The sequence below is a fragment of the Callorhinchus milii genome, unplaced genomic scaffold (assembly GCF_018977255.1).
Source record: "Callorhinchus milii isolate IMCB2004 unplaced genomic scaffold, IMCB_Cmil_1.0 Scaffold23, whole genome shotgun sequence".
Taxonomy (NCBI): Eukaryota; Metazoa; Chordata; class Chondrichthyes; order Chimaeriformes; family Callorhinchidae; genus Callorhinchus; species Callorhinchus milii.
The window spans coordinates 5,365,407-5,393,110 of NW_024704764.1; the positions used below are offsets into that span (position 1 = coordinate 5,365,407).

The 27,704-nt window shown below is 46.4% G+C and overlaps 2 protein-coding genes across 6 annotated transcripts in view; one reads left to right on the forward strand and one right to left on the reverse strand.

The window, feature by feature from the left end:
- The window catches only part of kat7b (K(lysine) acetyltransferase 7b), a 38,140-nt gene extending 24,271 nt beyond the window's left edge, over positions 1-13,869 (reverse strand). For 3 of the 4 annotated variants that reach the window (XM_007901547.2, XM_007901546.2, XM_007901543.2), the window contains exons 1-2: positions 13,785-13,869; positions 3,072-3,135 (exon numbers count right to left, since the gene is read on the reverse strand). In XM_007901547.2, the coding sequence (XP_007899738.1) occupies positions 3,072-3,095 (24 nt within the window). In that variant the 5' untranslated portion in view covers positions 3,096-3,135; positions 13,785-13,869. Of the gene's footprint in view, positions 1-3,071; positions 3,136-13,750 lie in introns of all 4 variants that reach the window. The other variant, XM_007901544.2, reaches the window with a different exon arrangement.
- On the forward strand, positions 13,508-25,660 carry LOC103183841 (glycoprotein-N-acetylgalactosamine 3-beta-galactosyltransferase 1-like). 2 transcript variants are annotated; one of them, XM_007901549.1, is made up of 4 exons: positions 13,508-13,625; positions 19,299-19,505; positions 23,164-23,831; positions 25,106-25,660. In XM_007901549.1, exons 2-4 carry the CDS (start codon positions 19,310-19,312, stop codon positions 25,289-25,291), a joined length of 1,050 nt encoding a protein of 349 aa, XP_007899740.1. In that variant the 5' UTR covers positions 13,508-13,625; positions 19,299-19,309; the 3' UTR covers positions 25,292-25,660. The 2 variants fall into 2 exon arrangements, with proteins under 2 accessions (XP_007899740.1, XP_042199106.1); XM_042343172.1 differs by lacking the exon at positions 13,508-13,625 and adding an exon at positions 16,079-16,231.
- The last annotated feature ends 2,044 nt before the right edge of the window (positions 25,661-27,704 follow it).

Consider the following 27,704-nt stretch of genomic DNA (forward strand, 5'->3'; position numbering starts at 1 on the left):
TACTCCACACAGAGCCTAATAATAGTCCCTCCAAATCCAAAAACAATAATAAATTGGTCATTTTCAATCTACGACTGTTTGTGGGACATTGCTGTGCGCAATTGGCTGCCGCGTTCGCCCACAAATATACAGTCAATTCACTTTACAGTGTGTTCTGTGAAGCGCTTTGGGACGTCCTCCTGACGTGAAAAGCGCTATATCAAATGCAAGGATTATTATTATTATTAAATGTTGTGCTCCACTGGGCTGTCCCAACGTGATCATATTAAATACCAAGTCTGAATTCTATACAAATAAATATATAATAGGGACCCTTAATGCTTCAGTGCTACAATTCAGTCTGCTGGCTCAATTTTACACCAACTTTCAGATTGTCAAACAATAATAATAATCCTTGCATTTGATATAGCACTTTTCATGTCTTTTAGACGTCTCAAAGCACTTCACAGAATATACTGTAAAGTGAATTGACTGTATATCTGTTGGCGAAACGCGGCAACCAATTGCGCACAGCAGTGTCCCACAAACAGTCGTGGATTCAGTGACCAATTTTTTTTAAAAAAACAGATTATTATCCCCAGAAATGTAATCTTCCAATCAACTAACAACCGGGTTCCTACTTACTGCTAGGTAAACAGAGGCGTGTGAGGTCATGAAACTTCCCCAACATTTCGTCCTGCCGGAAATTGAACCCAGGTCTCTCGCTTGCGAGGCAAGTGCCCTAAGCACTGAGCTACAGGACTCCACAAATAACAACCTCTCAATTTCATCTCCATTGTGATAATCATACAGTAATGCTACACCAAACTTAAAAGAAACCTACAAAAATACATTCACCAAGACAAATAAACACAACTTCTGACTAGCAAACTCCTAAATGTTACACCACGATAAGCGTAGTTGTCACCAGGCACATATCTATACCACATGCTTTTTGTAACATTATGTATCATTTGACACAACATTTAATGGCCCAAGTAAACTGCCTGAGCTACTCTGAGCTACAGGTTCTGAAGGTGTTGGTCCCAATATTTACTTCTTTCCCATGACGTATACAAATTAATAGTCAATGAAGCAGAGTTTACCCATATTACTCAGCCAGAGTGATTATAAAGCGAAAACAAAGATCGCTGAGAACACTCAGCAGGTCAGGCAGCATCAGAACCCTGACGAAGGGTGATGGACCCGAAATGTTGACCTGTTTTCCTTCCTCCATAGATACTGCCTGACCTGCTGAGTGTTCCCAGTGATCTATGTTTTTGTTTCAGATTTCCAGCATCTGCAGTATTTTGCGTTTTGAGTATCCCCAAATTCATAAAGTGCAATTGATAAGATCTGCCTCATTTGTATGAACTTGACTCTTCCAAGTCATTTGATGTAGCAGGAAAGACATCTATAATGAGATTGTGGGAGTTGTTTGAACAGACAGAATTAAAAGCAAGACATATGTGAATACACATGAAGTACAGAAAGTAGGAAAGAAAATTAAAGAACTAAGATACTTTGATTGCTTCAATAAGAAACGCTAGGTTTAGCTTTTTATACACCCAACACACTATATTATTGAACGGCACACTGCCAAACAGTGGCTACAATCCTTTAATCAGCAGACTAAAAATACTAGCCTGTCATAATAATTTCTATTTATACTGGAGAAACCCATCTTTCTAGTATTCCTACAGCTTCCACATCGTCTTCTCTGTTGTCTTCTCTGTTGGCTGCAAATATCAGTAAAAACTATAGTATCCTTTCATGGGCGTCTTATCAAATTGTATTAGTTTTTTTTAAAAAACAAAATCAAACTGTGCCAAGCAATTAGAAATAAAAATGAAGGGATGAACAATGAGGAAGAACCAAGCAATAGGATAGACTTCTTCAGCCTCAAAAAGGCATTTATAGTCAATTCACTTTACAGTATATTCTGCGAAGTACTTTGAGATGTTTTAAAGACTTAAAGTGCTATATCAAATGCAAGGATTATTATTATTATTACTTCAGGTGTCAGCTTACAGCTTCACTAGATGCTTAATGGAACAAAAAAGCAAACTTGAAACCATACTTTCAGATACATCACATCAGCAGGACAAGAGTTAAGAGGGCACAAATTCAGGGTTTGTGAAGATTAATTTTCGGACAGATACCTGAAATATTAATCAACGTCTAGTATGGATTCCCAAAGTTTAGGGCTAGGTCAAGGACTCGTTTTAAAAATAGTGCAGTGCCAAATGGAGAGACAGGTAGCCTTGGAAGCATGAGAACAAATGATCCAAAAGGCTTTCTTCATCTGAACCTTGCTTGTGACCCTGCAAATTCAAGAAGCTCACCAATGGCTAGTGGGTAACAGTTCAACTTTACTGCATTAAGCCACACACATCGGAACAATGCAAGTTCAAATGCCTAGTGTACGTCCGTCAGCAGTTAGAACTCTACAATAGGACTGGGAATGGTGGGGAAACACAAAAGTCACCAGGGTTCTCACTCCCAATCACTATTCCCTTCTAGAAAGTCCACTTGTGTGGGTGTTGAACTTGGACAGGATTGAGCTGAGGTGTGATACCTTCAGGGTCAAATAGTGAGATACTGGAGGGTTACAGCACCTGTGGAACTGCAGGATTGAAGAAAAATATATCAAATAGCTTCAGGAGTGGAGAGGGAGACAATAAATAAAATTCACAGGATAATTTAATTTGGCTGAAAAACTGAACTGGAAAAGCCGTGATATGTTCAGCGTTTTGCACAAAATTTGCAAACGGCTGAACACATATTTCAGCAGAAATTTGACCATCAACAAAATAACTCATCATCACACAATAGACATTTGTTAAATTATTATAAACAACTGTTTGGCAAAACCCTAAACAGGTTAAATATTTACAATTAGTTAAACTGTTAGGTTTAAAAGATGGGCATTATTGCAATTGTCATTTTGCACAGAATTCTGCCTCCGTTGTTAGTATTTATGACTTTTTAAGTTAGGGTTTTTTTTCTTGATACTGCATTATTAATACTTTATTATTAAAAGATCAGTTGCCCTTTCCCAAGCAACATACACACATATACAGCGTCCATACCTGCCTTCGTCGATCAGTGTCCATTTACTCACTAGGCTTCCACTTCACCTTGTTAGGATGCTTCCTGAGGGAACATAATTGCAGGGTATGACTGCAACAGCGAAAACATGTCCCATTCATTTTTTGGCTCCTAGCGTGTGCAAGAACATCAAAAGATACTCATCCTCCTGAATCCAACACAGCACTTGTTCTTGAACACTTATAATAATTATTATGTCCAGTGCTTATTCACACAAAACATATACAGGTCTGTGTGTAAACTAAATGTTATGGTATTCAACATATATAAAATGACATGATCAATTTAAAATCAAGTTGTTATTTTAAACTAGTGCCTTAATGTCAACTTTTTTAAAAATGCAGACTAGTAACAACAAGAACAAAAACTGTTCCTGACCTTACTAGACACCCATTGCAACATAGCAGTTTGCAAAACTGTTCAAATTACGTAAGATTTAAACTTACAAGCAAGCCACTCTATATTTAGCCCACAAAAATCTCATATTTTGTACACAATCTCAATTTTTTTTACTAAAGTTACTTAGTAAGTAAAAAGGTGACACATTTTGTAGGCAAATACAAAGCCATTTTGCATACAGCAAGATCCCACAAACAGCCATGAAAAATGTATCCGAATGATGTTCGCCAGGTAAAAAAAAATACAAGATTCATAAGCTAACCACACACCCAGGAATGCACAGATCTGAAAATAATCATTGAAAATACTGTTCCATTATCTAAAAAATTATGCGTGAATGAGCTTCAAGTGAAAGTTTCTGCACATTCACTTGGGTATTCATTAAAAAAATTGGAAACAGCTATAGGAATCTACTGGACAAACTCATAAATGGAACAAGCACCATGAAAGTTATTTTTTCATCCACAAAATAAAAGTCCCTTTTCAGGGTCTACTTTTTGTCAAAGAATGTCCACAGTATTAACGAAAACGTTATTCCATCAGGATTTAGCCTGTCAATGTAGCACTGCATTGTCAGCCCCCCTTTTCTCTCACTGTCTCAGTCTCTGATTTTCTGTCTCTAAGGCTCTTTCTCTCTCCATTTTGCCACTGAACAAAATTAAGCATTAAAAGCTTATCTTTGCACAACCACAAAAAATCCAATTGCTCACATGCACACAAGGTTATTACAGACACTTGAATTATGAGATATCGCAAGCTTAGCAACCTTAAGCATTTGGACATCTAGATTACAATGAGCGTATGTCCGGAAAATGATGAACACAACATACATTTTTAGATCAAATTGCAAGAAAAAATATTTTTTTATAGATTGATCATCGCCAAAAAAACACAGAATTGATTTGAGAAAATTAGTAAATAAAAAAGTACTTCCATGGTCCTAACGTATAAAACAAGTTACGTCAATAATATGGTACTAAAACTGATTAATTTTTTCACCAGATAACTTCAACTTCAAACTGGATTATCCTTTTGAAAAAGTTTGGGATTCCTTTGATTTGTTTGCTTGCTTGACAATATAAACCACAATCAAATGCAAGTATTATTATAAACACATTCATGTGTCACTTGAATAGTGGCACATATACCTCTTCCCCAAACAAACAATGGCTTGTAAAGTTCCGTAAACAGGCACAAAAGTGAATGATAAATTAAGAGTTGTTGGACTGGATTAGAAGAAAACTAGTAGTAGTATAACATCCACATGAACAGGCATTAAAGTTTGATCCAAAAGGCAGCTTTCAGAGAATGCAACCTCCCCCAATGCTGGATTGTAACATGAGCCTACAGCTCTGAGTTTCTGACATGGACCTTGAACCTGCAACCTTGTGACCCAGATTCAACAATGCTACCAATCAAAATAAATTCTTCAGTTGTTACAAAACTTTATTTAACGTTTCAGTTATGAAATACCTGTACTACACAATCTGCATATACCATTGCGCTAAACAGAGTACACAAAGCATTCATGGTGCATGTAAATACGATACTGCTCTAGGCTGAATACAACAGAAACAGGAAGGGTGTGATCTGCAAGGCTGATTTTGCAGGATGTCAAGCGCCACAAGGAATTGTTGTTGAACCCCACTGCCTGATGGAGCTTGAGGTACCAGAGGAATGTAAAACGGAACACAAACACACATTTTACTGAAGTAAATACTCCTGCTCCCTCTCTTTCTTTAAAAAATACACAATATCCTTTTTTTAGTTTAAATACTAAACGTTATTTACTATTTAAAGGGTTAAACTATGCTCCCTCTTGGTGACATGGGGTCAACTTCCACATGTACGCGGATGAGACCCAATTCTACCTCTCTGACTCCACCCTTGACTCCAGCATCACTGTTGTCCTGACAGAATGTCTGTCGGACATCAAGTCCTGGATGAGAGCTAACTTTCTTCAGTTGAACGTCAACAAGACCGAGGCTCTCCTGATTGGCTCCCATCAGCGCCTCCTCACCTCAGGCGCTGACAGCATCACCATCCATGGTTGCATACTCCACCTTGCTAAACCAGTCGGGAACCTCAAGGTCTTGTTTGACCCTCAACTATCCTTTCTACCCCACATCTGCGCCATGATCCACTCTACCTTCCCCCACTTCCACAATGTCACTGTCTCACACCACAGCGAAACCCTCATACACTCTTTCATTACATCGAGGCTCGACTATGCAAACTCATTGCTTGTCGGTTTCCCCAACTCCTCCCTCCACAGGCTGCAGATCATCCAGAACTCTGCAGCCCGTGTTATCTCCCGCACCAGGCTCCGCGACCCTATCATCCCCATCCTTACCCAACTCCCTGGCTTCCCGCCCCTTGCCCTCCACCCTCCCCCACCCCGACCTCCAGCTCAGGTCCGTAACTGTGTCTGTCCAACGCCTTGGGACGTCCTCCCAACGTGAAAGGCGCTATACAAATGGAATTTTGTTGTTGTTGTAAACTTTTACTCTTGTAGAAATTTACTATTCCCTGCGTTAGTCGTTACAGTGATACAACAACAACAACAACAAGATTCCATTTATAAAGCGCCTTTCACGTCAGGAGGACGTCCCAAGGCGCTGCACAGTTGGGTCATGACCCGAGCAGGGGGGAAATGGTCAGGGTGAGGGGAGGGAAGGGAGGGAGAGAGGAGGGGGAAATGGTCAGGGTGAGGGGAGGGAAGGGAGGGAGCGAGGAGGGGGAAGAGAGTCGAGAGGGGAGCTGAAGGCACGGTCAAAGAGAAAGGTTTTGAGACCGGCCTTGAAGGAGGAAAGGGAGGAAGCGGCGAAGGCACTGGGGGATGGAGTTCCAGAGCCTGGGGCTGAGAGGCTGAAGGCCCGACCACCGATGGTAGGGCGGTTGGGGCGGGGGACGTAGAGCAGACCGGAGCCAGAGGAACGGAGGGTACGGGCAGGTAGGTAGGGGGATAGTAGGTTGGAGAGGTAGGAGGGAGCAAGGCCGTGAATGGCCTTGTAGGTGAGGATGAGGATCTTGAAATCAATCCTCTGGGGGATGGGGAGCCAGTGGAGGCGAGCGAGGGTGGGAGTGATGTGGTCCCGAAGCCTGGTGCGGGACAGTACACGAGCTGCAGAGTTCTGAATGACCTGCAGCTTGTGGAGGGAGGTGGCGGGAAGGCCGGCGAGGAGAGAGTTCCCATAGTCCAGCCTTGAGGTGACAAAGGCGTGAACCAGGGTTTCAGCAGCGTGAGGGGTGAGGTAGTGCCGTAGTCTGGCGATGTTCCGGAGGTGATGGAAGGCGGTGCCAGTTGTGGTGCGGATGTGAGGGAGAAAGGACAGCTCAGGGTCGAACAAAACGCCGAGGTTCCTGACTGGCTTTGAGAGGTGGAGAGTGCAGCCTTGGATGCTGATGGTGTCAGCGCCTGAGGTGCGGAGGCGCTGACGTGAGCCAATCAGGAGGGCCTCGGTTTTTCGCACGTTGAGCTGAAGAAAGTTGTCTCTCGTCCAGGACTCGATGTCGGACAGGCAGCTGTCAGGACATCGGTGGTCGTGGAGTTGAGAGTAGAGGAGGAAAGGTAGAGTTGGGTGTCATCCGCATACATGTGGAAGTTAACTCCATGTCTGCGGATGATGTCACCACAGGGGGAGCATATAGAGGGTGAAGAGGAGGGGACCGAGGACAGAGCCCTGAGGGACACCACATGAGACAGTACGGGGGGTGGAGGAGAAGCCATTCGTCGAGACAAAGTGAAGACGGTGAGAAAGGTACGACCTAAACCATTCAAGGACAGTGCCTTGAAGGTTGAGGTGGGAGGACAAGCGGTGGAGTAGGATAGCGTGGTCGACCGTATCGAATGCTGCCGATAGGTCGAGGAGGACGAGGAGACAGAGGGAGCCCTGGTCACAGATGGTCAGGATATCATTGGTGACCTTGACCAGGGCAGTTTCTGTGCTATGGGCAGCACGGAAACCTGACTGAAGGGGTTCGAAAAGAGAATGGGTGGAAAGGAAAGAGCGCAGTTGGGAGGCGACAACTCTTTCCAAGACCTTGGAGAGAAAGGGGAGGTTGGAGATGGGCCGGTAGCTTGATAGCTGCGACGCATCAAGGGAGGGTTTTTTCAGGGTGGGCGTGATGATGGCAGTTTTTAATGGAATGGGGACAGAGCCAGAGGAGAGGGACAGGTTTATGATGTCAGTGATATGTGGGGCAAGAAAGTGGAGCTGGGAGATAAGGAGTGGAGTGGGGATGGGGTCAAGGGAGCAGGTGGTTGGTTTTAGGGATAGGATGAGTTCAGTGACAGAGGGTGGGGAAACGGGTACGAAGGTGTGTAGGGGAGGATGGGTAGGAGTCGGAGTGTGGGAGGGAAGGGGTGGGTGGTGGGTGGAAGTTGGAGGGGAAGTGACCGCGGAGCGGATTCCCTTGATCTTGGATTCAAGGAAATCCAGCATCTCCTCGCAGTGAAGGTTGGAGGAGATGACCTGCGCGGGGTGGCGGGGGGGACGGAGGAGTCGGGTTGTGGTGGAAAACAGTAGCCTGGGGTTGTTCTTCGCCTCCAGGATTATCCTGGAGTAGAAGGACGACTTGGCCGAGGCTAGAGTGGAGCGGTAAATTTTGAGGAGGTCCAGCCAGATTTGTCGGTGGACCGTTAGGCCAGATTTGACACAGGTGCGTTCAGCAGCCCGCACCTGGCTTTTCAGTGAGCGGAGGTGGGTGGTGTACCAGGGGGAGGAGCGGGAGTAGGAGACAGTGCGGGAAGTGATGGGGGCAAGAGTATCGAGTGTGGAGGAGAGGGTATTGTGGAGGAGGGAGAGAGGAGAAGAGGGGTCGGTGAGGGTTGAAGGCCAGAGGGAGAGGAGTTCAGAGGACTCCAAGGCATCGGTTAGGGATTGTGGGGGTAACTTCTTCCAAGGGCGGTAGAAGATGGTGGTGGGTCTGGTGGAGGTGGGGAGGGGGGTGGAGGTGGTGAAGGAGATGAAGTAGTGGTCAGAGATGGCCTTGTCGGTAATAGTGACATCCGAGACACTGAGGCCCCGGGTGATCACCAAATCGAGTGGGTGGCCGTGACTGTGAGTGGGGGAGTTTATGTGTAAGGAGAGGTTGAGTGAGGAGAGCAGGGAAGAGAAGTCTGTGGAGATGGAGCAGGAGGGGTGAAGTGTAGGTTAAAGTCGCCCAGGATGATGAGGCGATCGGAGCAGAGGCAAAGAGATGTGAGGAGTGTTGAAATGTCAGAGATGAAGGTGGGAGAGGTTTTAGGGGGCCGGTAGAGGAGGAGGATTTTAAGGGAGAGGAATGAGGGGTGGGAGAGGGTGAGGTGCTCAAAGGAGGGGAAAGAGCCAGTGGAGTAGGGGGATAGGGCAAGTGGTGTCCTTGAGATAAGGGCAACACCACCGCCACGGCGGTTGGGGCCGGGGATGTGGTGGGAGGTGTAGCCGGGTGGCGTGGCCTCCGTGAGGGGGAAGGTGTCGCCTGGGGTGAGCCAGGTTTCTGTTAAGGCCATGATATCAACGTTCTCATCAAGGATGAGATCGTTGATGACCAGGGCCTTGTTGCAGAGGGAGCGGACATTTTGCAGTCCGATGTGGAGGGAGCGGTTGACAGAAGGGTGTGTGGGAGGGGAGGGGGTCCAGGTTGTGAGGCAGGGGTGGGGGGATGGGGATGAGGGAGGAGAGGTTGACTCCCCGGGTCTGTGTCCGGGGTGGCTGGCGAGTGTGGTGGGGAATGGGGCAGTCGGTGTGGCTGCTGCTGGACAGCCAACGCCGAGTGCCACGGTGAGCCCGGCGGAGGATTCCCAGGCTGGAACAGAGGGAGGTTGTGGGAGGGTCAAGTGGGGATAGAAGACGAGAGGGACGGAGAGAGAGGAGAGAGCGGGAGAGATGCAGAGGGGGGAGGGTTTGGGGGGAGAGAGGAGGGGGGCGGGAGGGAGGGGGTGAGGGGGCTCGGGTCAAAGCGGCAGCCATAGTGCGCACGCGGGGACCGGGAGCGAGCGGTCAGGTGGATGGCATTATCCCGTAGATTGGGGCAGCGAACCCAACAGGACCATAGTGGGCTCTGATGTGAGCCCTGGGGAGGGGGGGGGCGCAGAGGTTTTTTTTTTTTTTTTGCGCGCGCACTCACCTGAAAACTAATCTATGACGTCAGCGGTTCCCCCGCTCCGCCCCCACCCCTCCCTCCCCTCGCTAGCTGAACTCGCTCCGGCGTCGAGTTTAAGTACCTGGGTCAGTAGGCCCAGGCTCCTCCCCGCGCTGTCCTGCCGCTGCTCCCCGATACAAAGTTACTTTGTGACAAAAAGTCATCGACCTGAAACATTAACTCACTTTCGTCTCTCCATAGATGTTGCCTGAACCTCATGAGTGTTCCCAGTGACTTCTTTTTTATTACAGTTATTGACTTGGACAAAGTGCACAACAAGATATTATGCTGATTTTAATAGAATATGGTGATTCAGACTAGACTAAGGCATAAGTTAATTAGGCACTCAGCTGTGTACTTGATAAGCAGGTTCTCAGCAAGAAAAATACTTGACCATACATCCAGCATCATCATACTATACTCATCATATTCTGCTATAACTTAGTCATAGCTGCAGATCATTAGTTAATACAATTGCACCAATTATGTCACAAATTGATTACCACTGAATGTAGCAGTCCATAGGAAAACTATACAAAACAGGATTGCCGATGTAATATAACTATAAATTTATATACTAAATTTGTTCACAGATGAAATAAGAACTAGAATTTTCTGTTTCGTCTAAGAAAGGTAACACAGAAATATCATTTGATACTTGACCAACACTGTTGTAATATGTTAAAAAATAGTTGACAAACACCAATCTTCTTAGAAAATAACCCTCATGCATTTAGACAATCTGAAACCAGAATTGGCATCCCAGTACTCTTCCTGTTACTTTGTTAATATGAAGCGACACTAGTGATTTGCTCTGTTTATATAAAATGCAAATACTACCCATTGTCGATGCAATAAAACTATATATTTATGCAGTAAATTTGTTTACAGATGTAATCAGAACTATCATTTTTTGTTGGTCTGAGAAAGGTAACGTGGAAATATCACAGCCTTGTCCCTTCCTACCTCTGTGACCTGCTATCCCCTTATCAACCTGTCGGCTCCATCCGCTCAGCAGGCTCTGGCCTGCTCCGCCCTCCCTCACTTGAACACCCCCTCCCCTGTTCGGGTCCAAATCCGTGTCTGTCCAGCGCTTTGGGACGTCCTCCCGACATGAAAGGCACTATACAAATGTAACTTTTTATTGTATTGCAATGGTTTTCCTGCCCCTTGACAATCTCTCTGCAATTATCTTACCAAAGTTTGGTTTCTGCAGCTGCTGTAAAAGCAGGACAAATTCTAATTCTACTAAATCAACAGTACATAATTGATAAGTTGTAAACAAGAGACAAGAGATTTAGTTTACACATTCCTGTCAACAACAAGCAGACTTTACTACACCGTGATCAAGTTACCATTATTTCACTGGTTAAACACTGTATATTAATTTCCTGAAACAAGATACAAACATGGGCCTGTTGCGTTACGTTTCAAAGAAGGCTGTTACCTCCATTTTGTTACCCTAAGTATAAGCAATTGATTAGCAGAAAACGGACCACGGGTTTTTGAAAGGGATCTGCACAAATATTTGACAAATATACAAAGGTCTTGGAAAAGTGCAGGGTTGTTGCAGAGAGCCAGCAGGTGTGATAAGCCTACTTTTGAGATATAATACTCAATGAATCTAAATGAGGGCAGCCAATTCCACATTACAACAATGCAGCTGCACACACCTTAATCTTAATAACTAATATGGTGACATTGGCAACAAGGTTATCACCATAACAGTAATTCTTGCATTTGATATAGCAACTTATTAAGTCATCTTAAGTAACTTCTCAAAGCGTTTAACAAGATTAACTGTAAAGTTCAATGTCTATGTAATTTTTAGGAAACACCAGACCCAATTTGCCCACAGCAATCTCACCCAAAAAGCCGTGAAGCAAATGACTAATTTAATCTGGGGAATTTAGGGGCAGGAACCCCCCTTTTCTTTTCGAACAGTGTTGCAGGATCATTTAACATCCGGTTTAATGTCTCATTCAAAGGATGGCACCACCAAAAAAAAACACTGCAAGACCAACACTACATTGGAGAGTCACTATGCAAGCTCAAAGTCCCAACATGGGGGCTTGAACCCACGGCTTTCTGACACACAGGTGTGGGGACTGCCAATGGAGCCAGGTTGACACCATTAAATGCTTATCTGTGGTTGGTTGACGGATTAGCTGGTGAACCATTTTTTGGTCAGCCACGCGTCTGACACATGCGGAAACCCATCACCATGCTTAAGAGTATTCAAATCAACAACAACAACTTGGATTTATATAGCGCCCTCCACACCGGATGGCGTCTCACAGCTCTTCACAGTAACGGATCCCGGGGCAGAGTCAGGGAGAGGGGGAGGAAGGTGACCAAAGGCGCGGCCGAAAAGAAAAGTCTTCAGCCGAGACCTGAAAATAGGAAGAGGGGGCGAGGTGAAGGGAGTGAGGAAGGGAGTTCCAGAGCCTCGGGTAGTGGCTTAAGGCACGGCCCTGATGGTGGAGCGGAGGATTTGGGGAACAAGGAGGAGGCCAGACCCGGTGGAGCGAAGGCAATGGGCGCTGTGGTAAGGAGAGAGGTCAGAGAGGTAGGGGCGTGCAGAGGAGTGGAGGGATTTGAAGACTAGGGTGAGGATCTTGAAGTCGATCCTCTCTGGGAGAGGCAGCCAGTGCAGTCTGGCAAGGACTGGAGTAATCGGGGAGCGGAGTTTAGTGCAGATAAGAATGCGGGCAGCAGAGTTTTGGATGACCTGGATTTTATGAACGGTAGTGGAGGGGAGACCGGCGAGGAGCGCATTTAAATAGTCCAGCTGAGAGGTCTAAGCATTCTAAGCAGACGTCTAAGCATTCCCACCTATAATGGAAATTTCCAAGAAATGTATTGGAATGCGCACTCAGGCCCTGGAGGGAACACATCCTGCTTACGGGACATCCTCCCGACGTGAGATGCGCTTTACAAATGTAATATTGTTGTTGTTAACTAATTCCAGAGAGCATTGGGTGCAGGTTGGTAAGAGCCAAGAATTGAGAACCTTAAAGGGCACATTGGGGTAACTGCTGAAGTCTATCTAACCAGCTAAAAACACAGTTTGCCATTGAGAGCAATGTCTGGCAAGCTTTCCCCACTGCTTGTCCAGCCCCTTTTGGGCTTTCGATTGCAAACCCTCGACTATCCAGCCAGCACCTTGGGTTGCCCGCCCAATGTAAAAGGCGGGATCTTATATCTATACAATCTGTTTTTGTTGTTCTTGTTAACAAAACATAGTCGATTCACTTTACAGTTTATTCTGTGAAGCACTTTGAGACGTCTTGAAGACATGATAAGGCGCTATATCAAATGCAAGGATTATTATTATTATCAGGAGCAGAGTTGGAAGAATCGCTGACCCTAGCAAACCAGTCAACTAGACCGCCCTGCAGGTCTCGGAATGTTAAGACCTGGTCAATGTCAGGGTGGAGAATGTTGCGCTGCTTACTGCATGTTGATTTTGCTGCTACTTGTGCAGCCCAGCAGCGAGCAGCTGGTATTATGCAGCCCCTGAAACAGATGATCAGGCTGCCTGCTTGGGGGGCGGGGAGAGGGACAGTAGATTGACAGCTCCAGCGCCCAATCACCAACCAGGGTGAGAGCAGACGGACTGCTCCCGCGGTCAATTGGCATCCGTGGGCCACGCGGAGTGACAAGGGGAGCAGCCAATTAGAAGGGGGCGGTGCAAGCCAGCGGGGTTTTGCATGCGACGGACCAATCGGGGTGGAGTAAGGTGGGTGTGTACGGCTGGCCGATCCCCTCTGGCTGGCGATTGGCCGCGGGAACTGTCAATCAGGTGACGCCCTCGCTTCCCCCAGCCCATCAGGTGCCTGAGCTGCTTGGTTTGGGGGCGGGGCGACGAGCGCGAGAGAGACAGAGGTGGGGGGGGGGCCTTGGGCCGAGCGGCGTCTAGTACTTTCCAGGAGTCGAGCGCGAGGGAGAGAGAGGAGGCGATGGCGGCGGAGGAAGAAGAGGAGGCCCCGAAAGGCGACCGTTACCAGGCGAGGATCGCGCGGGCTCGGTTCACTCGCTCAGTCAGTCAGTCGCTCGCGGGCAGCCGCACCAAACCTTCACAACCGTTGGGAAATGCTCACAAAAAAAGACATTCCCTCACAAAAATACTCACTCGCCCGCTCGGTTCCCCACCCACCGCCGCTCACCTTCCTGCGAGACATTCTTGCCGTCCGACAGTCTCCCTCCACTCACAAAACGCTCGCCCGCCGCCCGCCCGCCCGCCCGCTTCCCCCCTCCACCCCGCGCGCGGTTGACTGGCTGCCTGCACCTCGGCAGGGAGGGGGGGCGGCGGGGAAAGCAGGAGCAGAGCAGACGCAACACCGATCGGGGGAGCTGCTTCCTCGCGCCGCCGCTCTGAGGACCAGGACGCGCCCCCTTTTGCTTTTCCCTCCCCCTCTCCCCGACCACCTTGTGTGTGTTTTTTCCTTCCGCCGCCGCGGATACTCTTTCCGGTCGCTCTCGCGCAGCCCGGATAGTAACAGGTCCGAGAGAGCCACAGAGCGAGGTTTTTTGTTCCTGAGCTCCCAACGTTCCTAGATTGGAGTCGGGGGGAGAGGAGATGGGGAGGCGGTTGCGGCTGAATTAATTAATCAATAAATCCCACGACTGTTTGTGGGCCACCACTGCGCGCCATTGGCTGCTGTGTTTCGCCCACACAATGCACAGTATATTCTGTGAAGCACTTTGAGACGCCTCGAAGACGTGATAAGGCACCGTATCAAATGCAGGGATTATTATTGTTATTTTTATAGGCCGGTTCCAAGCCCAAGTTGGGTGGGTTTTTGTGGTTCTAATTGCGCGTGGAAAAACAAAAAGGCTTTGGGCGGGTGTCTTAATTTTTACAAGTGCCAAACGTTTCTTCCCCCCCCTCCTTTGAATCGTAATCAATAATAATAATAATCCTTGGATTTGATGTAACGCCTCATTGCGTTGTTTCGAGGCGGCTCAAAGTGCTTCACAGAATGTATTGTAAAGTGTACCGACTGTGTGTTTTGTAAAAGTGAAAGACCCTTTCGTACACAGTTTCAAAACTACTGTGCGTAATTGGCTACTACGTTTCACCAACAAAATATACAGCCAATTCACTACACTGTATTTTGTGAAGGCCTTTGAGATGTCTAGAAGTCGTGAAAAAGCGCTATATCAAACGCAGGGATTATTATTATATTGGCCTCCTTTTCGTGGGATCTGGGATACAAACTTATTTTAATTTCTGGCAAACCTTGTTTTCTACCCATCACCTTTCTGTTGTCTCCCTACCCCCACCTCTCAGTCTCTCTTTCCCTTCCCCTCCCCATAATAATAATTAACCCTTGCATTTGAAACGGCACTTATTCACATCGTTGAAACGTCTGAAAGCACCTCATAGGATATACCAAAACGTGAATTTACAGTGTATTTTGTGGGCAAATGCAGCAGCCAGTTACACACAGCAACGTCTGACAAACAGCCAGAGAGTGAATGCCCAATTTGATTTGGGCGATTGTTGGCCAGGACACCGGGAGGAACTCCATTCTCTTTTCGAATAGTGCCATGGGATCTTTAACGTCCTCCCGAACAGGCAGATGGGACCTCGGTTTTACGTTTCATCTGAAGGACGGTACCTTAGACTATGTGATTCCAAATGACAATGTGGGGCTTGTACAACAACTCCAGAGGAAAAGAATTTTAAAAAATCCTCCAAATAAAATTGGTCATGCACTTTGTGACTGTTTGTGGAACATTGCTGCAAAAATGGGTTGCTGAGTTTGCCACAAAATACACAATCACTTTACAGTGAATCTTGTGAGACATCTTTCTGACAAAGAAAGGCATCATAATTAAATGCAAACATTTTTATTAATGCCAGCCAACTCAGCCCATAATGCACGTAGCATTTTTGTTTTCTGTCACGTCGATTTTTCAATGCCAGCGTAAATATCAATAAATATATATTTTGTTTAAAAATCATTTAAAAAAATTAACTCAGCCGAGATACAAGCATTTCAGAGATCGGATAGTATAATTTCTGTGTTTATTTCAAATCGCATTTGGATGCCGTGAAATACATGTTGTTGAAACTTGCTTTATTATATTAAAAAACACCTGACAATCCAGTGCTTCTTTATCTCTATTTGATGTACAATATACTGAGTTATACATTGAACAGATGCACAATGAAGTATAAAAGGCGGTGATGGGGGTGGCGATTAGTCAAGATTTCAAAATAAACAATGAGTCCACTGCACATCTGGTTGTAAGATACCAAGGAGAACTGATAAGGCTCGTGGCCTTATCTCAGCCTACACAAAGTAACAGAATGTATTTGTGTGAGTCGAGTAAACATGAGGCTTGATCTTTCACGTATGTGCTTTGTTTATTTGGTGCAAGAGGCAGTCCTGCCACACCCAAAGTTCTTGAGTTTCTATAATTGAGCATGACACGTTGAAATTCTAGATCACAGATAAGGTTGCTGAATTGGGGAAGGTGATCGCTCAATGCCTGACTTCCCTACGAAATTTGAGGAAAGAAAAGATTCCGTATAATTTGACAAGGTCAAAAGTATGGTCCACTTGTTGAATTCAACTTGAGGAAGAAAAGATGCCGAACTTAGGTAAGTGTTGCCCTATGGCTGCTCGTGTTCATGTCAGCAATGGTATTGATTTGTGAAGGGAGTTTCTCTCAGTGCCCTGGCCAACAATCCCCGACCTGAAATTGGCTGCTTATGAGAGACACCTGCTGCGTGCAACAACAACAAATCACATTTGTACAGCGCCTTTCATGTCAGGAGGACGTCCCAAGGCTCTGGACAGTCAGGGATCCACATCCGAGCTGGTGGTTGGGTTCAGGACGGGTGGAGGTTGGGGGAGTTGTAGCAGTAGGCCGAAGACACGGTCGAAGAGGAGAGTCTTAAGACGGGTCTTGAAGGAGGCAAGGGAGGGGGTGAAGTGGAGGGATTGTGGGATGGAATTCCAGAGGGTGGAGGCAGAGATGCTTATGGTCCTACCGCCAATAATGAGGCAGGCAAGATGGGGGACGTGAAGCAGGCTGAGCAGAGTGAGCAACAGGTTGTTAGGGAGTTAGGAGTCAAAGAGGTAGGGAGGAGCAAGGCCTTAGAAGGCTTTGAAGGTGCAAACTGGCTTCCGCATTCATCTACAAATGTGCATTTACTACACTAAAATTGTTTTAATAATAATCCTTGCATTTGATAAAGCGCTTTATCATGCCTTCGAGATGTCTCAAAGCGCTTCATGGAATATACTGTAAAGTGAATTGACTATATATTTTATAGGCAAAATGATTTGTGCTTTGAAGCGATTCAAGGCACCTTGTCGATGTGGTAAAATGCTACATCAAATGCAAGGATTTTTCTTAATCTTTCTGATAGGCTTGTAATTTTTTAGTTTTACAATTTTAAGGAAAACATTCGCTGAGGATAATTAATTTTTCTCTAATTCATTTTGTATGAATAATCAGTCGTTTAATGGGGTTGGCAGGTTTGAAAGGAAAGTGATCACCGGGGACCAATGGCAGCTGAAGCAAAACCGATTTACAAATAACAAGGGAATTACAGTAATTTGGGGGAGGGCAACGCACAATCCCTACATAGTGCAAACCCACAGAGATTTATTCTTCAATGGTGCCGCCTGAGGCTATTCATCCTACATGGCTTAAATTAGTGATGACTTAAATGGTGAAATAAATGGTGCCCGCACGGACATCCATATACACACGTACAGTGACAACCAGTTAACAACTAGTATTAGAGGTTTTTTTCAGTGAAACGTGCAAAGTTAACCATAATCCCTGGGAATCTGTCTCCAGAATTTATAATATAATAATAATACTTAAATTTGATATAATAATTCTTGTATTTGATATAGCACCTTATCACGTCATTGGGAGGTCTCAAAGCGCTTCACAGGGTACACTGTAAAGTGAAGTTACTGAGTGTTTTGTGGGCAGCCAATTGCGCACAGACCTACCACTTTATCATGGTCCCCGGAACGTTTCTAAGTACTGTGTTTATACAAGTTTCATAGTGAAATGTAGCAACTGTGCATTTTACACTCCCAGCTGCACTCTTTCCTCTCCAACCATTCACTATTCGAACCCCTTCAATCGGGTTTCCGTGCTGCCCATAGCACAGAAACTGCCCTGGTCAAGGTCACCAATGACATCCTGACCATCTGTGACCAGGGCTCCCTCTACCTCCTCGTCCTCCTCGACCTATCGGCAGCATTCGATACGGTCGACCACGCTATCCTCCTCCACCGCTTGTCCTCCCACCTAAACCTTCAAGGCCCTGTCCTTGAGTGGTTTAGGTCGTACCTCTCCCACCGTCTTCACTTCGTCTCCTAAAATGTTTTTTCCTCCAGCCCCTGCACTGTCTCGTGTGGTGTCCCTCAAGGCTCTGTCCTCGGTCCCCTCCTCTTCACCCTCTATATGCTCCCCCTGTGGTGACATCATCCGCAGACATGGGGTTAACTTCCACATGTATGTGGATGACACCCAACTCTACCTTCCCTCCTCTACCCTCAACTCCACGACCCCCGATGTCCTGACAGCTGCCTGTCCGACATCGAGTCCTGGACGAGAGACAACTTTCTTCAGCTCAACGTACGCAAAACTGAGGCCCTCCTGATTGGCTCACGTCAGCGCCTCCGCACCTCAGGCGCTGACACCATCAGCATCCAAGGCTGCACTCTCCACCTCTCAAAGCCAGTCAGGAACCTCGGGGTTCTGTTCGACCCTGAGCTGTCCTTTCTCCCCCATATCTGCGCCACAACTGACACCGCCTTCCATCACCTCCGGAATGTCGCCAGACTACGGCATTACCTCACCCCTCACGCTGCTGAAACCCTGGTTCACGCCTTTATCACCTCAAGGCTGGACTATGGGAACTCTCTCCTCGCCGGCCTTCCCGGCCCTCCCTCCATACTGCAGGTCATTCAGAACTCTGCAGCTCGTGTACTGTCCCGCACCAGGCTTCGGGACCACATCACTCCCACCCTCGCTCGCCTCCACTGGCTCCACATCCCCCAGAGGATCGAATTCAAGATCCTCACCCTCACCTACAAGGCCATTCACGGCCTTGCTCCCTCCTACCTCTCCGACCTACTATCCCCCTACCTACCCGCCCGTACCCTCCGTTCCTCTGGCTCCGGTCTGCTCCACATCCTTCGCCCCAACCGCCCTACCATCGGTGGCTGGGCCTTCAGCCTCTCAGCCCCGAGGCTCTGGAACTCTATCCCCCAGTGCCTTCGCCGCTTCCTCCCTTTCCTTCTTCAAGGCCGGTCTCAAGACCTTTCTCTTTGACCGTGCCTTCAGCTCCCCTCTCGACTCTCTACCCCCTCCTCGCTCCCTCCCTTCCCTCCCCTCACCCTGACCATTTCCCCCCTGCTCGGGTCCTGACCCAACTGTACAGTGCCTTGGGACATCCTCCCGACGTGAAAGGCGCTCAATAAATGGAATCTTGTTGTTGTTGTTGAACACTGCAGCTAATTGGTGCACTACTGCACCAGGAGAAACTCCTTTTATGAAAAATGCAACGGGATCTTTAACAACCTCATTGAGGTGAAGCCAGGAAACATGGGTATATTGGAAGTGACATAGAAGTCATGCCCTCCGCTCTCTTTCTCTCTGTGCTATGTGTGACAGTCTGTTTCTACTTTTCTCAGGACATTGCAAGATGGCAGTGCCAAGGTCTGTGAGTTCCTTCGCCAATTTTGTCTGTGGGATAGTGATTGGAATTTGTGGCTGTTCCTATTTTCTTAGTGTAGTCAGGCTACATGAACCCGCTCGATTTTCTGTGCACAGAAACCACAGTCTTCACAACTTCCAGTACTACAGTTCGCTTGCCAAAGAACTCGTGAATTACAGCTTGAGTGAGTAACCGTTTTATTACCTTTTTAAAGGCTGAATTCAAAATCCTCATCCTCGCCTTCAAGGCCTCCACAGCCTTGCTGCTTCCTACCTCTGTGACTTGCTAACTCCTATCAACCTGTCCGCTCCCTCCGCTCAGCAGGCTCTGGCCTGCATCACATTCCCTGCCCGGCACGTCCCACCATCAGCGCTCGGGTTTTCAGCTTCTCTGTCCCCACCCTTTAGAACTCCATCCCACAATCCCTTCTCCTCGCTTCCTCCCTTGCCTCCTCATGGAGGCCTGTAGCTCAGTGGTTAGAGCACTCGCTTTGCAAGTGAGAGACCTGAGTTCAATTCCAGGCAGAGGGCGAAACCTTGGGCAAGTTTCCTTACTCCACACAGAGCCTAATAATAGTCCCTCCAAATCCAAAAACAATAATAAATTGGTCATTTTCAATCTACGACTGTTTGTGGGACATTGCTGTGCGCAATTGGCTGCCGCGTTCGCCCACAAATATACAGTCAATTCACTTTACAGTGTGTTCTGTGAAGCGCTTTGGGACGTCCTCCCGACGTGAAAAGCGCTATATCAAGTGCAAGGATTATTATTATTAAAAACATGTCTCAAGACCCTCCTCTTCAACCACGCATTTGGTCACCCTCCTACCCCTACCCTCCCTGCCCTCTACCACCCCTGATCCTAACCCTGCTCGGGTCCAAATCCCTGACTGTCCAGCACCTTGGAACGTCCTCCTGACGTGAAATGCGCTACACTGTACAAATGTAATTTGTTGTTGTTGAATTTGCCGAGTTTTCACAGGATTAAAAATTTGACGAGTTTTCATTGCAAGCTTCAAACTTTAGCACCTGTAGTTAGTAGAATTGCTCCAATTGCTAGTTGATCCATTTGCCATATTAACTACCAATAAAATACATAGTCATTACCTTGTAGTTAAATCCTGTGAAAGGCTTAAGAGACATCCTCCTGATGTGAAAGGCGCTATAATTAAATGCACGGATTATTTTATTACTAGGCTTTATTATTACCTGGAGTATATTTATTATTTATATTTATTATTTATTATTGCCCCCTGTCTACCCTGGGCTTCCTTTCTCGTATCCTGACAATCTGCCCTGATGAATAGAAGCTCTATGAAAACTCAGGGTGTGATTCCTGTGCGAGCCACTAGGAGGTGCTGTAATTATTTGAGCAGGATTCCTCACTCTTTACAATACAATTAAATACAAAATTACATTTGTATAGTGCCTTTTACATCAGGAGGACCTCCCAAGGCACTGACGTCTTTGCCTTTGACGTGGAACCCAAAGATCCAGCTGCCCCCTTCCTCTGGATCCCACAGTCCCTCCACCTAGCTAACCTCCCTTACCTCCTTCAAGACACGTCTCCAGACCCTCCTCTTCGACTGTACCTTCAGTCAACCTCCTACCCCTACCCTCCCTGCACTCTACCCCTCCTGATCCCACCACCAGCTCGGGTGCGGATCCCTGACTGTCCAGCTCCTTGGGACGCCCTCCTGACATGAAAGGCAGTACACAAATGTAAGTTGTTGTTGAGGTCACCGAAGAAAAGACTGACTGTCAGATTGACTGATGTCTCTTGGAACACATGGAACACATTAAAGGGCTGCCCACTCACCTTGGACCCAATCTGAATCAGGACTAGATCCAAGTCTCATCCAGATGAAAGGGAATCAATGGCATCACAACATGGACATAACAAGAACTTGGGTTGATATAGCGCCTTTCAACTAGGTCAACCAGGTGACCATTGGCACAGGTAGGCTTTAAGGTGGGATTTAAAGACAGATATAGAGGGTGGGAGCGAGATTGGGATTGGGGAAAAGGGAGGGAGTTCTAGATGTTGTTGCCATTAGATCTGAAAACTCCACCACCGATTGCTGCACATAAGGAGATGCACCCAGCCAGGACCTCCAAGACAAATACATGTATTTAGACAGAGTAATCTATAATAATAATAACAATCCTTGCATTTGATATAGTGCCTTATCACGTCTTTGAGGTGTCTCACAAAATATACTGTAAAGTGAATTGACTGTATATTTTGTGGCAGGCAATTGCGCACAGCAGCGTCCCACAAACAGTCATGGATTAAGTGACCAAATTATTGTTATTTATTTATTATTCTTTTAAGGGATTATTATTCAAATTAAGTAAAAGTTCTTGATAGCTTTCTTTCCCCCACCCTCCCCCTCCCCCCCTCACCTCACCCTCCCCTTGATTTCACAAAAGCTTTAGAATTATCATGTGAAAGAGGCAAAAACGTCTTTCATTAGCAGAGCACATGATTATATCTTACCTGAGATCACATGATCATATAAATAGGGGCATAGAGTACAAGAGTCAGGAGGTTATGATTAACCTATAAGACACTGATTAGGTCTCAGTTAGAATACTGCGCAGTCCTGGGCACCACACTAGAGGAAGGATGTTAAGGCATTGGAAAGGGTACAGAGGAGATTTACGAGGATGGTACCAGGAATGAGGGACCTTGATTATGAGGAAAGGCGAGAGAGGCGAGGATTATTCTCATTGGAGCAAAGAAGGTTATGAGGAGAACTAATAGAGGTCTTCAAAATCATGAGAGGATTTGATAGGTTGGAAAGGGAAAAACTGTTTCCAGTGGTGGGTGTGTTAGTGACTCGAGGTCACAGATTTAAAATAGTCTCTAAAAGAAGCAGAGGGGAGGTGAGAAGAAATTTTTTCACGGAGCGAGTTGTTCGAATCTGGAACACATTGCCTGAAAGGTTGAATCGAGGCCGATTCGATAACAACTTTTAAAAATGTGGTGGATGGGTATTTGAGGAGGGCGAGTCTGCAGGGATATGGGAAAAGGGCTGGGGAGTGGGACTGCCATTAATTGCTCTATTCAAAGAGCCGACACAAACTCAATGGGCCGAATGGCCTCTTTTTCTGCTGTACAATTCTATGATTCTATGATTCTATACCTTAGTTGCACTGATTACTGTGTGAATGAACTAGTTTGAACCAGGGTGTCTACCTGCATGAATCCGCACCCTCACTCTTCAATTAGAAAGTAGCAATAATGCCTTCTACCCCCACCCAACACCCAAAAAAAATCTCGCATTGGATACGGCGCCTTTCATGTCGGGAGGACATCTCAAAGCATTGGCTTAACCTTGCAAGCCAGAGCCCAAGCGGGTAGGGTGGTCCTAGCTGGACAAGCCACAACAACAACTTGCATTTATATAGCACCCTTCACGCTGGACAGAGTGGCGGAGCAGGATGCCAAGCCAGGGGTAGGAGGGGGCTGGGAAGGTGACCATAGGCACAGTTGAAGAGGAAGGTCTTCAGGCGTGACCTGAAAACGGGGGAGAGAGGAGGGCAAGGCAAACGGCTTGAGGGAGAGATTTACAAACAAGCCGAGCTTTTTGATATAGCACCTTATCACGTCTTTGAGACGTCTCAAAGCGCTTCACGGAACATACTGTAAAGTGAATTAACTGTATATTCCATGGGTGAAACACGGCAGCCAATTGCAAACAGCAGTGTCCCACAAACAGAGTTCCACAACGTTGGAGCATAGTGGCTGAGAGCAGTGATTGGGGAAACTTGTCAGGCAGTGCTTGTCTCAACAATCAAGGGCAGCAGCAATTGTGGCAATGTGTTTGTCTTTGGCAGGAGCCGATCGGTCCGAGGCCAATGAGCTACGAGGCAGGGTGCGAGTCCTCTGCTGGGTGATGACAGCGCCCGAGAACCTGGAGACCAAGGCCAGGCACGTGAAAGCCTCGTGGGGGAAGCGTTGTACCATCCTCCTCTTCATGAGCTCGGAGACCAACCTGGACTTCCCCGCGATCGGCCTGGAGACCAAGGAGGGCAGGCGGGAGCTGTACCGCAAGACCATCAAGGCCTTCCAGTATGTCCATAAACACTACCTGCACCGGGCAGAGTGGTTCCTGAAGGCCGATGATGACACCTATGTGGTGTTGGACAACCTGCGGCTCCTGCTTTCCAGGTACAACCCTGATAAGCCCGTTTACCTGGGCAGGCGATTTGGAAAGTACCTGACAGGCGGCTACAACAGCGGGGGAGCTGGCTACGTCCTAAGCAGGGAGACGCTCAAAAGATACGTCGCGGCTTTGGAGGATAAGACCTGCAGCCACACTTCGCACGTTGAGGACATGGCATTTGGGATCTGTATGAGAAACCTCGGAATACTGCCCGGAGACACCAGGGACGTGAATTTAAGGGAGACATTTTTGCCTCTTACAGTGTTCAGTCACTTGATCCGGGGTCGTCAAGGCAGGGAGTTCTGGTACTGGGAATTCAGCTACTACAAAGCTACCGACGTGAGTTTTGCTTCTTGATGGTTCTTCCGTATGTCATGGATTCAGTGTTGGTGTGACTGTGTAATAATAATAGTAATTCTTGCATTTGATATAGCATCTTATCACATCTTTGAGACGTCTCAAAGTGCTTCACAGAATATACTGTAAAGTGAATTGATTGTATATTCTGTAGGAAAAACGCGGCAGCAGCAGGCAAAGCAGCGTCCCACAAAGAGTCGTGGATTGAGTAACCAAATTTTTTTTTTATGGATTAATACCCCCGGAAAAACGATCCTCCAATCAACTAACAACCAGGTTCCTACTTATTGCTAGGTAAACAGAGGTGTGTGGAGAAACGAAACTTGCCTAAAGTTTCACCCTGCCTGGAAATGAATTGAATTTTTAAAAAAAATCGATTAAATATGTATGCTTTTATGATGTCCTCCCAAAATTGCTCAGCATTTTGGTGGCTTGTTTGAGTGACACTGGAACACCTGTCACCCTCAAGTAATCCATTTACTGCCTCTCACAGACGGAGGTTGATGAGCTGTTTAGGCAGTGGGCTTCCATGTTTGCTCTGCACTCTGTAATCCGCTGAGTTTAAGGTTGGTTCACAACCCCTGGACCTGATTAGCGTCAGATGACAGGCAGGTGACTTAGTGCCTGGATGGATTGACGATTGCATCAAATGCAATGCCTCACGTTCTATTTATAGAGACAGCCAACCCTGGCCCTGTCATAAAAGCCTACAAAAAATCCACACAGTCACTGCACTTTACAGTAATTCATCCAAAGAGCTGTGAGATGTCTCAATGACATTAAAGGCGCTGTATGAAGATAAATTATATTGTAATGTCAGCCTGGCTCAGTCGGCAGCACTAATAATAATAATAATCCTTGCATTTGCTATAGCACCTTATCATGTCTTCGAGACGTCTCAAAGCGCTTCACAAAATATTCTGTAAAGTGAATTGACTGTATATTCTGTGGGGGAATCGCGGCAGCCAATTGCACACAGCAGTGTCCCAACAAACAGTAGAGGATTAAGTGACCAAATTATTTTTTTTCTTTGGAGTAATTACCCCCGGAAAAGCAATCCGCCAATCGACCAACAACCAGGTTCCTACTTACTGCTAGGTAAACAGAGGTGTGTGGAGTAAGAAAACTTGCCCAGTGTTTCGCCCTGGCAGGTTAATTGAACCAGGTCCTCTCACTTGCGAGGCGAATGCTCTAACCACTGAGTTACAGGACTCCACTCCGTTTCCTCGGCTAACTGATGCTCTCTCTATCCCCAGGGTCCCGAATGCTGCTCTGACCTGGCCATCTCCTTTCACTATGTGGAGCCTGGGTACATGTACGTCATGGAGTTCTTTACCTACCACCTTCGGGCCGTGGGTTACAGACACAGGAAAGCCACAGACTTTCCCCCGCTGGAGGGACTGCCACTGCCTAAGCGGGAAGAGCAGCAAAGAGGACGCTGACAAGATACAAAGCCATTCATCGCTGGATTGATTTATTTTGTTCACTCAACGAGAAGCAGGCTTTCACACTGGCTGTGTGTGTGTGTGTGTTGGGTGGGTGGGGGGATGTGTGTGTGCGTGTAAGAAGGGGGAGCAGAGACCAAAAGCCACACACATATCAGTGACTAAATGGGCAAATATCTGACGTACTGTTGGTATAACATTTGATACAACATCATCGAGGCGTCTCAATGCGCTTCTCAGAATTCACTGCAAAACTCTTGTGGTTGTCGGCAAATACAACAGCCAGTTTTGTATGCAGCAATGTGCCCCACAAGTAGCTGTGAAGTGAACGACCAATTTTACCTGCGGAATTGTTGGCCAGGACACCGGGAGAGAGAAACTCCCTTCTCTTTTCGAGTAGCATCACGAAATCTTTAAATCTTTATAATATATATAATATATAATCGACTTTACTCTTTTACAACCTGTGATGTGGTTCCGCTCCCTTTAATTACCTTCTCTCCAGGCAGCTATCCTCCTCCCAGCTCCTCCTGTTAGCACTTGATGTCAGATTCCCTGCTCTTTTGCATCCGAATATTTACTCAAGTATAGAATCCACACCCCTCTTACTGAAAAGGTACCATCTGCTAGAGAAATGTATTATTGCAATATTTAACTTCGAGACAATGTAATACTAATCCTCGCATTTGATACAGCACCTTATCATGTCTTCGAGACGTCTCAAAGTGCTTCACAGAATATACTGTGAATTGAATTGACTGTATATTTTGTGGGCGAATCGCAGCAGCCAATTGCACACAGCAGTGTCCCGCAAACAGCCGTGGATTGAGTGACAAAATAATTTATTTATTTTGAAGGAATTATTACCCCCAGAAAAGGGATCCGCCAATCGACTAACAACCGGGTTCCTATTTATTACTGGGTAAACAGAGGCGTGTGGAGTAAGGAAACTTGCCCAAAGTTTCACACTGTCCGGGAATTGAACCCAAGTCTCTCGCATGCGAAGTGAGCACTCTAACCACTGAGCTACAGGACTCTGCTTTACAAAAGAAACCATAAGGAGTGCAGCGGTTTAAAGAGAAAAGGCCTCACCAGTACCTTCTCAGGGCAACCAGAGGCCAGGCAATAAACGGCAGCCCTGCCAGCTCAACCACATCCTGAGAAAGATTGAAAACAGCAACTCACAGTGAGTGCCGCACGATTAAATTCCAACACCAACAGCACAGCCACAAGGGGTGGCAACCGCCAGCCAAAAAGTACCACAAAAACAAAACCATGCCTTCAAAATTAACATTATCGAAGCGACACAGCTCCATGCAACAACAGATTACATTTACACCAGCGCCTTTCATGTCGAGAGGACGACCCAGTGCGCTGGGCTGTCAGGGATTTGGACACAAGCTGGGGGTTGGGATCAAACACACTGGGAGTGATTCCAAATCCCATGTTAACACTGCACCCCCAGCTCGGGTGTAAACCCCTCATTGTCCAGCACCTTGGGATGTCCTCCCGACATGAAAGATGCAAGATACAGTGATCCCCCTCATTATTTGGTGATCACTTGCCCCTTAATCCAGTGTCCTTTATTTTATTAGTTCATGCCTGTTAGCACTCTTGTTGGCAAAATGGCAAGTTTGGTGCGAGATGTTTCCAATATCAAGCAGGTCTCCAATCCACCACCAGGTGAGGCAATACACCATTGTGTGGCTGAAACAATCATAGGTTGGGACACAGCGCCCCCAGCTGGCCGAATCTGGAGCAGTATGTGGACCACATTTAACCCACATTACACAGTAATATAATAATAAACACGTTATACCTTGTGGAGGTGGGATGCATGGAATTCTCAGTTTGGGTTGAATATTCTTAAGCGTGGTAATGGATGGGTTTCCGGATGTGTCAGATACCGGCCACCCAACTGACCCCCCACAAAAAAAATCCTAGGTAAAGGTGGGGGGTGTGGGGAAGGGGGGAAATATAATAATAATATACTTGCATTTGATGTAGCACCTATCACAACATCGAGACGTCTCAAAGCACTTCACAGGATATACTGCAAAGTGAATTGACTGTATATTTTGTGGGCGAAATGCAGCAGACATAAACAGTCGTGGATTGATTGACTAAATAATATTTTTTTAAAGGTATTATTACCCCCCAAAAAGCAATATAGAGAAAAATAGCTGAGTCAACATGATGAGACAACTGATTAGACTAGGACAGGTTTTAATCTATAATTGATATGAAGTAATCTATAGAAACATAGATCTCATCACAGTTTTAAAGGTTGGGTATTTTTGGAGACTCATAATTTCATAAATATGCTCCCCTCTCCCTCCCCCCCAGCACCCAGCTTCACAGGACTACCATAATTTAAGTAATTGACTAGGTTAATGATACATAATAATTA

Coding starts and splice junctions, on each gene's coding strand:
- LOC103183841 (XM_042343172.1), top strand. Junction 19,506..23,163: donor ACTCGTGAATTACAGCTTGA/GTGAGTAACCGT, acceptor TGTCTTTGGCAG/GAGCCGATCGGTCCGAGGCC. Junction 23,832..25,105: donor GCTACTACAAAGCTACCGAC/GTGAGTTTTGCT, acceptor CTCTATCCCCAG/GGTCCCGAATGCTGCTCTGA.